Source organism: Schistocerca piceifrons, chromosome X (genome assembly GCF_021461385.2).
Source record: "Schistocerca piceifrons isolate TAMUIC-IGC-003096 chromosome X, iqSchPice1.1, whole genome shotgun sequence".
Taxonomy (NCBI): domain Eukaryota; kingdom Metazoa; phylum Arthropoda; class Insecta; order Orthoptera; family Acrididae; genus Schistocerca; species Schistocerca piceifrons.
Window position 1 is genome coordinate 133210736 of NC_060149.1, and position 15371 is coordinate 133226106.

At 39.9% G+C, this 15371-nt stretch overlaps 1 protein-coding gene across 1 annotated transcript in view; it reads left to right on the plus strand.

The window, feature by feature from the left end:
- Window positions 1–15371, plus strand: part of LOC124721362 — a 187081-nt gene that overhangs the window by 38476 nt on the left and 133234 nt on the right. The window contains 1 exon segment of the mRNA XM_047246296.1: window positions 2260–2486. Coding sequence (XP_047102252.1) covers window positions 2260–2486 — 227 coding nt within the window.

Below are 15371 nucleotides of genomic sequence, written 5' to 3' on the forward strand. Positions count from 1 at the left end.
GCATAAGGCAAGTCTTGCATTGTGGGTCTTCCACAGGGATGAGAACCATGTAACAAGGGGTGGAGAATGGGTGTGGCATAAGAAAGGACAGGATTTTTGTAGATGAGGTCTGGGTATGGAACATCACTTTGTAAGAGATGGAAAAAGATTGTGTGTAGGATGTTTCTCCTTTCTGGGCATCGAAGCCCAGATGAGTGGGAGGATTAGAGGCATAGGTGGATGTGTCATGGGAGACGGTTTGCATACTGGGTTTGGGGGATAGTGTCTACCTGCGAAGGCATTTGTAAAACTTGAGCATACTGGGCAGGGGATTACCTTTCACTGCAAGTGCATTGTCTATCGTTTACCAGACTGTACTGGGAAGAAATTGTAGTGTGAGAGGGATTAGGGCTATCAAAATTAGAGGCACTGTTGCTGGTTCATGGGCATGCTATGTACAGAAGTTTTTATGGAGCCATTGGAGAGGTTGAAGTCAATAGGAAGATAGCACGTTGGGTGGATGAGTACTTTTTGTAGCATTTGGGAGAGAAAATATTGAGACTGTGGAGGAATGAGGAGAGAGTGTCTTAGCCTGGGTCTAACTCATGAGACTATCATCAGTGACACGAAACAAAATAAAGAGTTTGGGATCCTGGATGACTATGATAGCTTCCTCCAGATGATCCATATATATAGTGTGCCATGTGAGTGCCTATGACCATGCCATAAATTATTTGTTTGTAGATCTTCCCCTCCAAGAAGAAGAAGTTATGGGTAAAAAGACATTATTAGGAGTAGGCTAGTGCCAGTGTCTGATGTGCCCTTCAGGATTCCATTGAAGCTTGGGAACAAAATGGAGCCTGCAGGAGTTAAATCTAAGGAGTGTGCTGCAAATTTTAGAAGAGTTTTATGGCACTTAGCTGCTACACTCATTGGTTACAGTTTGTGACTGAATCTTTAGACCCCAATTTGCAATGCTGTACGACTATATTTGAGCATGCTGGCTATGTCACAGCTGCTGCAAAATTTTTTTTACATAATTAATCATTTACAGTTTCACCTTCAGGTGCTAATTATACATGAACTGTGCCATTGTTGTCAATGAAGATGATTGACATTTGAAATTGTTATGAATAGGGTCCCCAGTTCATTTTAGTATATGATGATGCCAATAAACATTATTGCATTAATTGTTGCTTGGACTATTGCTCAGTCTTGTAGCACAGGGACATCTCCTGTGATTATGATTTTCAGAAAGTATGGATTTCAGTCATATGAGGCAATGAATTCTTCAGAATTTTCAATCTGAGTTTCTTTATGCTTGCCAGTCACTTTGTACAGCACAAATCAGAGACAGGTATCCAACTTATTCAAATTTGTATGCATTTAAGTCCCAATATTGTCTGCTCTAATTAGTAATTCCTCCAATATCATTCTCAAAGACAATTTCCAGTTTTGTGTCAGCATCTGTCACATTTCCTTAGTGTTTTGTGTCATTTACAAACATGGCACATCAACAACAGTTTCTTTTCCATGAAAGCTCTTGTACCAGATGTAAACAGATATTCTATTCATGGTTTCTGTATTGTAAACTTGCAGCAACATCTCATATGCCTCCATGCCTCCACAACTCTCTCTGTTTTTTATGACAAGTTTTTGTTTTTGCGTTGCTCTATTGCACAGTGACATGAGTCATCAGTAGTATGTTTGATTAATTGTAGCAGATAGATTTGTGTAAGTTTAGTGAGTTCAGAGCTTCTCGAAGTCTCTCTTAATGGCCATCCACATGCTTACATATTATTCCCCCCCCCACATGTTGCTGTTATGATATTAGGCCATTCAGTGAACTTTGTATGCACACTTTTTGTTTTTCACCTTTTGAGGTCTTATGATAAGGATGTGTTTGGTACTGCCTATATTTATATCTTGTCAAGTATTCATACATTAGAGAAGTAATTCTTTCACTATGTACAGATTATTTGCTATGTTGACTGTGTACATCCAGTTAAAACTGTGTTGTGGATCATGATTCAAATCTGGATCCCTGCCTTATATGGGCTGTGTGCTCCCAGTGGACCACAGTTCTTACATCAGTTTCATAAAAAGTTTCTAAGACTTAAAGATGTACTGGAAAATATACAGTGAATGATTTCAGCCTTTTTGAAGGAAAATAATTTGATAACATGGTTACCAATGTGGATAAAGTGCATTTTTTGATTTAAATTGTTTGTATTTGTATGTTGTGAATAGATTACTGATGTTAAGAATTTTGATTAGCAGATTCTCGAGATTGGCAACAAGGTGGAAAGGATCGGATATTACTCTGTTCAGAGTGTCGATCATACAACAAAAAATATGGTGAACTACCTCCTGTTAGCAATGTGGCTCAACCTGCAAATCAGGGGAGTGGTAGAGGAGAAACACCGTATCTGTTCAGACCTGTGCAGTCAGAAGGGCTAGATGATTCTCCTGGTAGAATGAGGACACGAACTAGAGCTAAGGAACAGGTAACAGTAACATTAACAATTCCTCTAATTCTTTTGGGCTCTTACACCACCTCTTATGCTGTTTATGTTACATTATAAATTTATGCAGTTCAGTAGCTGTTAATGAAACAATATGTGAAATGAATTGCGTGGTGACATAATATTCACTGTTAACGCATTTGCTCTATTCAGTTAATAAATGGAAAGTTGCTGTGTATTGCAATAGTAAGATGTGTCAGTGAAACTCTAGTAGATTTTTATTTTTTATTGATTGATTAATGTAAATTGAAGTTGTATTATGAACTTTCCAGGTTCAGAAAGAAATATACTCATCTTAGTTTTGGGAAGTTTAAATACTGGCAGCATCTTGTATTTCTAGTATTGGGAAATTTGCTTAGTGGTTGCATCTCATGGCTGCTTCATTTTGCTTCGTACAAAGTCTTCCATCTTAATGAATGGATTTCTCATAAAACGACAAATAGAAGAGTACATGAAATATTCAGTTTGTTTTATCCTTATTTGCTAGATTTTTTTGGCAGGATGTTTTTAAATTAGACTGTTATATGATTTTGGTTGCTCCCCATTGTCATTAATTTTCATTCCATTTCGTAGCTCAGTTGTGTTAGTTGCTTGCAGCCAGCAAATGATCCAGTTATATTTTAACATAGGTGCAGAGTATCACTTTTCAGTAGTAGCACATGTATCTAGTTTGGGGAAAAGTTAGTAATATCTCACTTGGCACAGGGTATATCCATTGTGATATTAACTGTATATTTCAATCATAGTATTTTAATGATTTGTCTCTGTGCACATAGAGAACAACTTGAGCTTTCTACTGGAATCATATTATTACACTTTTTATGGTTATTCTATGCTCACACAGCACTTAACTGTTGTGTGTCAAAATTTTCTGTCTTAACTAGACTTCATGAATTGGAGATAAGACTGTTGGTGGGTGCAGTGGCTACCTTTGAACAAGAGAACATAAGAGAAATTTGTTAGTTATAAGAAATTATGTGTTAGGTGGATAATAGTCTTCCTTGGTGAAAAGAATAAAAACAAAGAAAACTAATGTACATACAGTTGCTGGGATGTGGGGGGGGGGGGGGGGTCACGATCTCGTCTGAGAAATAAAGTGTACTGTTGTTCTGTGTGTGCATGCCGAAGTACGTACAGGCAATAATTCTCATTTGTGTTTGAAATATGGCTGAAGTACTTAACGCTGTTAGTCTGCTCATAGGGAGAAACCACAGTGCGCAGTTTACTGCGTATTGAAGGTTCATTTGAGGTTCTCTGGTTTGTAACTGAGAGAAGTTATCCCAGAAAGAGAATTATGGAAAAAGATATACCGATAGCTTAGAATGAGAGGCTTTTTATGCATTTGATAGCAAAATTATCTTTGTAGAGCTCACAAAGGATTACTGTATAATATCAGTTAACCAAATAAGGGTACAAAACCACTGGATTTTTTGATTGGTTCCAAGTGGTTTTCCAACATTTCTGTTATATTGCTACCATTGAAAATTTCACATTTGCAGTTAGTTGTCATTGACTCCAGAAAAGTGTGATTCCACAAAATAACATTTTGCCATGCACATTATACTTTAACCATGGTATCACATGAACAATTTACAGCCTTAGCCATTTTTGAAATGCATCCACCCTTGGCCCAAAAGCCAATACTTATGACCTTTTGGACATCAGATAAATTGCTCCATTTCCTCATTACAACGATGACTGCACTGTTTTCTGTGTCCCCCCCAATGCACTTCATATACCGTACACTGCTAGTGCAGCCATTTGCTGCATGTGAGTGGTTATTGCTTGTTGATTTTGCACCCGGGACAACAAGGAGATCTGGAAGAAAACCCGGAAAAAACCTGGGAATATTTTAGAATCCTGGGAATTTTTCGTTTCAGTTTCCAGTTAAATTTTTGTAATTTTGACTGGTAAGAATTGATACTCTAACAAAGGATATTACTGTATCCCGCTACTGCAGAATAATACTGCAACAATAAAACATGAATGGGGGGGAAAAAAACATAAATTGCAAAGAAAATATGCCTTATACAACAACAAAACACAGTGCTCATACAAGCGTTTGCCAATAGCAAAATGTGTCAAAGGCTTTAGGAATAATATGCAATGCTTCATAACAACAAATTGCCTCCAGTGAGCGTGAAGTCACAACTGTTTACATTAGATTCGTTTCAGCAGTTATGACCGAGCTCATGCACATGCACAGTTGAATGGCATATCAGTAGTACCTTCTCCCGTTTCTGGCTACAGAAACGTGGCTGTTGGCTGTGTAAGCAGTCGCAGCAAGCAGCTAGATGCAACCAGGAAAAATTTTACTGCCCCGCCCAAGCTGCCAGATTCACGCATGCGCAGCAGGCCTGGATCTATGAGGTAGGGTGGGGGCGAGCTAAATTAATATTCTTGAGGAGAAAAAACCTTGTTTTACAAAGCGCCTAGCTTCCAGCACACATTGGTGTATCGATTACTCATATGATTTTGACACGCATCCCTGTTGGTTTTTGAACACACTTTGTAAGTTGATTTCTGAATGACTCGTAAGCCTCCAGGGGTAGCCGTGCGGTCTGAGGCAACTTGCACGGTTTGCACGGCTCCCCTCGTCGGAGGTTCGAATCCTCCCTCGGGCATGGGTGTATGTGTTGTCCTCAGCGTAAGTTAGTTTAAGTTAGAGTAAGTCGTGTGTAAGCCTAGGGACCGATGACATCAGCATTTTGGTCCGATGGTAAAAAAGTTTAATGTGTGCATAGTGTACGTGATGTCACTGTCAAGGGAATCCTCATCGCATCTCGAAATAAACTTTCCTGTAGGCAAAACGGGACCAGGCTATACAAGCTGAGCGGAGTAAAGCCGAACTGGTAAATGCCAATCGCTGTCTGATTATGTTTTTGTTTGGATTTGCGTACGATCAGCGTTGCGATAATTACAAGGGAAATCCATAGATTCATACTACCAGAGTGGAAATAAATGATTAACAGGAATAACAGGTAAGAAAGATTACATATTATCTTCTCGGTGTATCCAGGAAAATGAAATTTTGTCAGAAAATTTTTGGCTAGATCGCTACACTAGTAAGGGCCAGTTGTACAGTTCCCGTCTAGCAGCAGCTTAAGTTCTATTCCTGAAGTAGCACAGAAAATGGTTTGTACGAACATAACAATGCCTAACCAGAGAATAATCAGGGATAACTAAACTGGTGATTCTGGCAGGGTTAGTGAAGTTAACCGGCGAACAAGTTTTGACAAAGGCAGGAATAGTTCCAGAATTAGTCATGACAAGTTTGTTTGTTAGAACGAGGAAGGAGAAGAGATGGGGACATCACACAAATTACGGAAGAATATGATGATTCCAAATTTATATAAAAATCTCGTACTACTACTTTTCGATCTCATGCTCGAGAAACTGGAGCGTAGGAATGAAATGAGAAGCTATTTTCTAACATAAAGCTTTTTGCTTGTAGTTGACCTAATAGGCATTGTATGTTGGTCTTTGTGAATTATATTTTGTTGTGTTATAAAAATGACCATCTAGTCTCGTTTATTTGGTGTGTGTTACAATTTCTGCAGTGTTAGAAAGGCCTATTTTGTTTTACCTAGCAGACAGTGATAAAATAGACGTAATCAGATCGAGAAACCACACCAGTCCGGGGTACTATTTGTATTAACAGCTAACACAGTATTAGACAATCGTATTTCGATTTTTCATGTAGCAAAACGTTTCACGAACTTTAGTGAGGTAATAGATTCTTTCGCAGAAAGGAAAGCACGCCATGTAAAGCTGTAGCAAGATTAGAGAGAAAACAATGCTAGGAGCTAAGGATTGAAGAAATGTGTACTATATTGCTTGTCTCTTGTCTTTACTGGTTTTGTATACCCTATATTTAATTTTATGTCACCCAAAAGAGAAAGTTATTAGCTAACAGGCAATAAAGAGCGCAAATTTTCTGAAGAGTTCTTGTTCTCCCAATTACAAATAATCCCATCGAGTATTAATTGCGAAGTTTTTTTAAGGGGGGGGGGGGGGCGGCAGGAGGATGTCAAACTGGGCGACTGGGAGCAGGAGAGACACCACAGGACATTTTAATTTCCACTGTCCTGAATATGGTTTGATGGCTCGAACATATGTCTTATGTATCAGACTCTTCAGAGAGATGTGCACTACAAAATGAACATATTTTTGAAAATTCGATTTTTAAAATTTTTTACGTTGTATCTCAAACGCTTGAGGGAGGGAGGGGGGGGGAGGAAGCCTTATCTTAGTATTGCCCCGATTCGGAAATATCGTAGATCCGAGGCTGATGCGCAGAGCAGTCCGGGTTATAGTGGGGAAGTGTCTAGTTTCCACGTGACCTGACCCGTGTTTACATTTAGTGATTTTGCTGTTTCCTCTTTGTTTACTGCTCTCACGTCAAATGAAAACAAAATGGATTTCTGTGGCCGGGAGCTCTCAAGTGAATTAAAATACATTCACATAATTACGGAAGGCTAATATGCATTATTAGTTTCAGATTTTATTTTATTTCCACTTTTCTGACAGACATGCATTAATCGCCTTGTAGAACAATGAAGTTATTTTTGTCGGTTTGCTAAAGAAATTTGGTTTTTATTTATTTTTTGTGCTGAGGCAGTCTATGTGCTTGAAACAAAGTGTTTAGTTCCACACTATTGGCTAATTTCAACTGCTTGCTGCATTTCAAGTGCACATTTTCATCTTCTAGCACGTATGGCATTATGCCATAATAAAGACTAAAAAATGATTTAATACAGTACTGGTACTCCAAGAAAATTTACGTCCCGAAACCCACACTGAAAAGCTTAATATCAGGTCGAGGCCTACTTCATTGGGAATCTGGACATACGAATGTGCTCTTTAAATGCACTTTAAATTTGCCATTTTAGTATGGTTCATGAAATTCTGATGCTCTTGGAGTATCCTCTGATGTCTTTTTTCTTTTGTGACATAAGGTAAGATCTTTTAATGTTTTACCCATACGAACATACGGGCTTCCTGCATCATAGCAGCTGCCAATTCGCGGTGGTGCCTGTTATCTGGCGCTCTCTGACGACTGCTGAAATGAACCTATTTCTAACAAGTCGCGGGAAAATATTGCGAATGGTGGTTTGAAAAGTGTTGTTACTTTCAAAGTAAATTTCCTTTTACGCAAGTTGAATTATGTGCGAGAATCTGCGATGAATTTTGTAAATCACAGAGCGTTTGATGATGAGCCATTTAGAAGCATTTCGAGCGCAGAAGATCAGACATTCATGTCCTTATTATGAGCAAATTGATGTAGTGCTACGGGAAGCTCTCTCTCCTCTGCGGTAGCTAATTTATTTGTGGAAAACTATGAGGACAAGTCACTGGACTCGGCTAAAATTTTTACTGGCACATTTGTGTGATATATCTTGAAGTGTAAAATGCACAAAAAAACTCAACATTGTATATGAAAGCTTAGCTTCTCTTGCAGCTTATTAGCCTTAGAGATCATTATTATATGTGAAAGCTTTGCTTTTCTTGTAGCAACACTACGTATATTAATTTAAAACGTTAACTTTCCCTGTTTGTTTATCCGTGCTACTTAACAGTGATGTTGCTATTAGCTGACTACATCACGTGTCCTGTGGTCTGAATATCCACTGTCATCGGCTGGCGGGATCACGTGACATGAGCTATGACTGGCTTACAAAAGCACATCGCAATCTCAATTACAATGGTTCAGAAAGTAACATGCGGTGTTTGGTGGAATTCAAATTTATACTTTCGTAATACGAAAATATGCAGCGTACATGTTGCTTCACATGAAAAATCTTTCCAAAAGGAGTTTTCTTCCCTGAGTTTCGTTTTCTAAAGTGCCGGGAAATTCTACACCCGTGTATAGAAACATAACCATTCAAAGGATTGGTAAGTTTTACAGTTACGAGGGAAAATATGCTGACACTTAATTACACGGAAAAAGTGTCTTTTCATCCGGGAGAAAGTGAATTTTTAACCGGGAAATCCGGGAAAAATCCGGGAATTTTTTTTCCTTGTCCGTGTATACACCCTGTGTTGGACATAGGCGGTGGTCGCATTAATGTAACTGGACCATATAAGTGATCTACCAAGCCACTGATGCATCTATTGCAAAGTCATCATGTCATCTATGAAGACTGTCTGCCTCTTGTTGGAATAAGGAGTGCCGTCTGTCATCATGGGTAGGTATGTTGCTTTGCAATGGTTCAAATGCCTACCAACTAGAGAGAACCTTACAACCTTTCAGGTAGTGAGGGCAAAGTGCTTCCAAACTATTAAAGGGAGTAAAAAGAGATCATGGAGTCAATTGCGGAGTACACACAATCTTTCCCTTTTGTGAGACAATCACACATACTTGTCTTTAGGGAGAGTGCATGCCAAAAAAGTTTATTTCTGAGGGAACTCAACTTAACCAGTTTTTCAGGCATTCTGGGATGTAGATTATGTACCTCATTTATTGTCCGGCTGATGACAGTATTGAAAAAAAAATGCATTCTCCATACAGTATGAGATACATAAATAGGTGACTCCCAAGGATGCCCATACAATAGTTTGTTGGGGTGGCAAAGACCTGGGGTTATTTTCTCTGAACATTTTTGCTACTGACAAGTACTGAAAGAATTCGGTATCCTCGGAGCACGTACAGTTGATGTGAGTACAAGTCAAATATTGTGAGGAATTCCACCATGAATGGAAAAGTAATATCCTCGATAAACATTCCTAATATGTTTAACATGGTGTAGCAGTTGCCCGTTTTGTGCATTACACTCTTATACATACGCATATAATATGTAATACCATTAAAAACGTATGACTGCATACTGTCAAAAGCACATCAACATTTGTAGAGGGTGTGGCAAACATTGATAGATGAACTTGTTTCTTAAAAATGTCCTATTCAATTAAGAAGTAAATTTGCATCATGGAGTGGCCTCTTCAGTACACAAAATATTCACACATGGTTGAGAGATAATGCTCTTGCCACAGCAAAATGAAATTGTTTAGAGCAACTATTAGAGAAAATTTGGTGCTGTGTCATTCATAAAATCGTATTTGGATTTCGCATATTATGAACTGAATTTTCAGCTGTAACTATTTAATGTTCCTTACAGCAGAAATTATGAGAGTTTTTGGAAGACATGAATTTGGCTAAAAGATTGAGTTTGAGGTTCATGTGAACAGATTACCTTTGCATTTTGTAGCGGAAATGGTTAATCCCATTAACAGTATTTTTTGCAATAATGTAAGATCTTAAGATCTAAACTAGTTGGATCAATCTTATTGAGGTCACTTGAACTTTATGATGTAAGAGACTGAATTAGGAGATGATCCTAAATCACACCAAAGAATGCACTTGCATGTGTGTCAGTTCATGAAGATTCGGAGGTATTTTGATGAGTGACTGTATTCAGCCTATGTGGCAAAAATATAAGCTTGTCTTGTGGCTGGAGTCTGTATAAATTATACGTTTTCCATGAGAATGTTGTTACCAAGTGATACGATACACATTAGACAACAGTATTCATCATGTTATTCTTTTATTTTCTGTGCTAACAGCAACCAGAAAGTTTGACATGCCAGCACTGCAGATTTTTGTATCCACAAACTGTTTCCTTGGCTTCTTTGTAAAAACAAAGTGGTTTGGCCATAAGTTTTCACTCACTAAGAGAGACCAGACCTTGTCTCTCACCAGTTTTGACAAGCTTCGACATACAAGTTTAGGGCTTGCTGAAAGTAACTACTCTGAAATGATTTAGGTCACTATTCTTGTACTGTCAAAAGAAAAAAAAATCCAGGTCAGAGGTCATGATGATGCAGGATCCATTTTGGGCCAGGTGGAATCAATTTCCAAGAAATTGATGAGAGTGTCATTCTGAATCATGGGTGTATTTGAGGAAGAAAGCACTTGTTGAACAGGACAGTGGGCAAGTCGTATAAGGCATCTGTTCAGATCAGTCAACTCTGTGTGTGTAGGTTTGTACTGGACTTTTTGCGACATTATTTAATCTTATCAAAGATAATGGAAGGAGTTGTGAACTCTGTATCTTGTTGTTTTGAATGAAATATGCTGATCAGCCAGAACATTATGACCTCCAACCTATTATCAATATAAACCCGTCCATGTGATAGCAGTGTTATCTGGCGAGGAATGACCACTAGTCAGACACATCCACATTGCACTTCATATCAGTGAGCATGCTGTCTGTGTTTAGAATGGGGAAGGTGTGTGTTCTATCTTAATTTGACTGAGGGCAGATTGTGATGGCCCATAGGCTTGGCACGAGCAGTCCGGAAACTGTATGACTTGTTCTGGTGTTCAAGGAGTGCTGTGATGAGTGTCTTCAGCACATAATGAAACCAAGGTGAAACTACATTCAGACATCGTGGGGATGGGCGGCCACTCCTCATTACAGATTTTGGATGTCGTAGCTTGGGCAGACTGGTAAAACAGGACAGGCAGCAAACTGCGGTGGAATTTCTATCAGACTTTAATTCTGGGCAGAGGACAAGTATGCCTGAACACACAGTGAACCGATCACTCCTAATTATTGGCCCCTGCAGCAGATAATCCATGCACATGCCAATGTTAACACCACGACATCGACAGCTACGACTTATATGCACACATGATCAGTGGCACTTGATGTTGGCACAGTGGCAGATCGTTGCATGGTCTGATGAATCATGATACCTTCCTCATCATGCTGAAGGGAGGGTATGAATCCTTCGTCTTCCAAAGGAACAGCTTCTTTACCCTTGTACTGCAAGATGGAGACAAGCTGGCGGTGGCTCCGTGGTGTTATGGGGAACATTCATGTGGGCATCCATGGATCTAGTGGAGTTTGCCCAAGGGACCATGATGGCCAAGGGGCATCATACACTGGTTGCAGACCATGTACACCCCTTGATGACTATCATGTATCCCGATGGCAGTGGCATTTTTCAACAAGATAATGTGCCATGTCACAAGACAAGGGGTGTGATGGACTGGTTTGAGGAACACAGTGGCGAGTAGCAGTTGATGTGCTGGCCTCCCTGCTCATCAGATCTGAACCCAATCAAACACATCTGGAATGTGATTGAATGTGGCACCAGAGCTAATCACCCCCCTCCCTGGAATTTACAGGAATTAGGTGACTTGTGTGTGCAGATGTGGTGCCAACTCCCTCCACTGACCTACCAAGGTCTCGTTGCTTCGGTGCTGTGGTGCATCGCTGCTGTTATCCATGCCAAAGGTGGACATACTGGCTATTATGTAGGTGGTCATAACGTTCTGGCTGATCAGTGTAAACATTATTGTGAACTAATTAAAAAAGTGATCAGCTTATGTGACTGTGTACTTTGACGGGATTGGTGCAAATTATATGTTTTGTGTTTTTATATTATTTCTCTCAAACTGTATTATCCTCTTTTTTTTAACAGATAATATGAAGATATGAAGGATACCAAAAGTATTCTGCAATAGGCTATTTTCGTATTTTAAAAATATGGTTCAGATTGTTGATATTTTGACTTATTATAACATTTAAATAACATTTACAGTAAATGTCCTCACAAAATATCTCTTATTTTTATGTAATTAAAGCCTAAAAATCATTAAATACTATCTGGTCACATGATCGAAAACTCTGTTATTGGCTGATTCTGTGGTGACATCACAGTATAGGAGTAAGATGAAGCTATACATCTACATCTACATCTACATTTATACTCCGAAAGCCACCGAACGGTGTGTGGCGGAGGGCACTTTACGTGCCACTGTCATTACCTCCCTTTTCTGTTCCAGTCGCGTATGGTTCGGGGGAAGAACGACTGTCTGAAAGCCTCCGTGCGCGCTCGAATCTCTCTAATTTTACATTCGTGATCTCCTCGGGAGGTATAAGTAGGGGGGAAGCAATATATTCGATACCTCAGCCAGAAATGCACCCTCTCGAAACCTGGCGAGCAAGCTACACTGCGATGCAGAGCGCCTCTCTTGCAGAGTCTGCCACTTGAGTTTGTTAAACATCTCCGTAACGCTATCAAGGTTACCAAATAACCGTGTGACGAAACGCGCCGCTCTTCTTTGGATCTTCTCTATCTCCTCCGTCAACCCGATCTGGTACGGATCCCACACTGATGAGCAATACTCAAGTATAGGTTGAACGAGTGTTTTGTAAGCCACCTCCTTTGTTGATGGACTACATTTTCTAAGGACTCTCCCAATGAATCTCAACCTGGCACCTGCCTTACCAACAATTAATTTTATATGATCATTCCACTTCAAATCGTTCCGCACGCATACTCCCAGATATTTTACAGAAATAACTGCTACCAGTGTTTGTTCCGCTATCATATAATCATACAATAAAGGATCCTTCTTTCTATGTATTCGCAATACATTTCATTTGTCTATGTTAAGGGTCAGTTGCCACTCCCTGCACCAAGTGCCTATCTGCTGCAGATCTCCCTGCATTTCGCTACAATTTTCTAATGCTGCAACTTCTCTGTATACTACAGCATCATCTGCGAAAAGCTGCATGGAACTTCCGACACTATCCACTAGGTCATTTATATATATTGTGAAAAGCAATGGTCCCATAACACTCCTCTGTGGCTCGCCAGATGTTACTTTAACGTCAGTAGACGTCTCTCCATTGAGAACAACATGCTGTGTTCTGTTTGCTAAAAACTCTTCAATCCAGCGACACAGCTGGTCTGATATTCCGTAGGCTCTTACTTTGTTTATCAGGCGACAGTGCGGAACTGTATCGAACGCCTTCCAGAAGTCAAGGAAAATAGCATCTACCTGGGAGCCTGTATCTAATATTTTCTGGGTCTCATGAACAAATAAAGCGAGTTGGGTCTCACACAATCGCTGTTTCCGGAATCCATGTTGATTCCTACAGAGTAGATTCTGGGTTTCCAGAAATGACATGATACGCGAGCAAAAAACATGTTCTAAAATTCGACAACAGATCGGCATCAGAGATATAGGTCTATAGTTTTGCGCATCTGCTCGACGACCCTTCTTGAAGACTGGGACTACCTGTGATCTTTTCCAATCATTTGGAACCTTCCGTTCCTCTAGAGACTTGCGGTACATGGCTGTTAGAAGGAGGTCAAGTTCTTTCGCATACTCTGTGTAGAATCGAATTGGTATCCTGTCAGGTCCAGTGGACTTTCCTCTGTTGAGTGATTTCAGTTGCTTTTCTATTCCTTGGACACTTATTTTGATGTCAGCCATTTTTCATTTGTGCGAGGATTTAGAGAAGGAACTGCAGTGCGCTCTTCCTCTGTGAAACAGCTTTGGAAAAAGGTGTTTCGTATTTCAGCTTTACACATATCATCCTCTGTTTCAATGCCATCATCATCCCGGAGTATCTGGATATGCTGTTTCGAGCCACTTACTGATTTAACGTAAGACCAGAACTTCCTAGGATTTTCTGTCAAGTCGGTACATAGAATTTTACTTTCAAATTCACTGAATGCTTCACGCATAGCCCTCCTTATGCTAACTTTGACGTCGTTTAGCTTCTGTTTGTCTGAGAGGTTTTGGCTGCGTGTGTTATAGGAGTGTTAGCTGAAGTTCTGACATTTTTACATACTTTTTCTGCAAACACTTTAGCTATATAATGATAAAAATCTCGATTACAACTTTTAAGTAACAATAGAAAGGAACTTTGTGAATGTTGATAGCGGTAACCATGCGAAAGTTCATGTGTTTATGCTCCACCCATTTAGAGCGGCGATATGTGCAACAACGGACATTCTGCAACATCATTAAACTTGCTCAGAACTAAGGAACTGTAGAATTTTGCAAGCGGGTCTGTGTATTATAACTGGATTGTCGACTATCAGTTCAGTCATGAGCTACGACCCAAAGCACAATAAAATTATTCTTGGCAAAACTTGGTGCTGATTTCTTCTATTGAGGACACTCAGCAGAAAACCTATCTCTAAATAGGTGTTTAGTGGCACAACGTATAATGCATCCGATTGCAGAGAAAGATGTCACATGTTTGAATGTCACATGTTCGAATATTTTTAAAATTTTTACACAAAATATGAAAATAGCATTAGCAATAACGGATTGTAACAGTAGCTTCGATTGTGGTATGTGTTATACACACATCAAAAAAAGTTTTGCATCACCTTGTTCCGAAACCTTTACGGATCAACATAAACTTCATTTCCGTCCTTTTTATTGCTAATGAAAACCACACATTGCATGTTGTACCATCATACAGTGAGGCCTTCAGAGGTGGTGGTCCAGATTACTATACACACCGGTACCTCTAATCCCCAGTATAAACAGCCCTTTTCAATCTATCCCAGACATGTTCGACAGGGTTCATGTCTGGAGAACATGCTGGCCACTCTAGTTTAGTGATGTCATTATCCTGAAGGAAGTCATTCACAAAATGTGCACGATGGGGCCACGAATTGTCAGCCATGAAGACAAATGCCTCGCCAATATACTGCCGATATGGTTGCACTATCGGTGGGAGGATGGCATTCATGTATCGTACAACCGTTATGGCACCTTCCATGACCACAAGTGGCATACATCGGCCCCACATGATGCCACCCCAAAACAGCAGGGAACCTCCACTTTGCTGCACTCGCTGCACAGTCTGTCTAATGTGTTCAGCCTGACTGGATTCTGTCCAAACACGTCTCTGATGATTGTCTGGTTGAAGGCATATGCGACCCTCATCAGTGAAGAGAACATGATGCCAATCCTGAGTGGTCCATTCGGCAAGTTGTTAGGCCTATCTGTACTGCACTGAATGGTGTCGTGGTTGCAAATATGGACCTCGCCATGGACGTCGGGAGTGAAGTTGCGCATGGTGGTGTCTCTGTCAGGGTTCCTCTGAG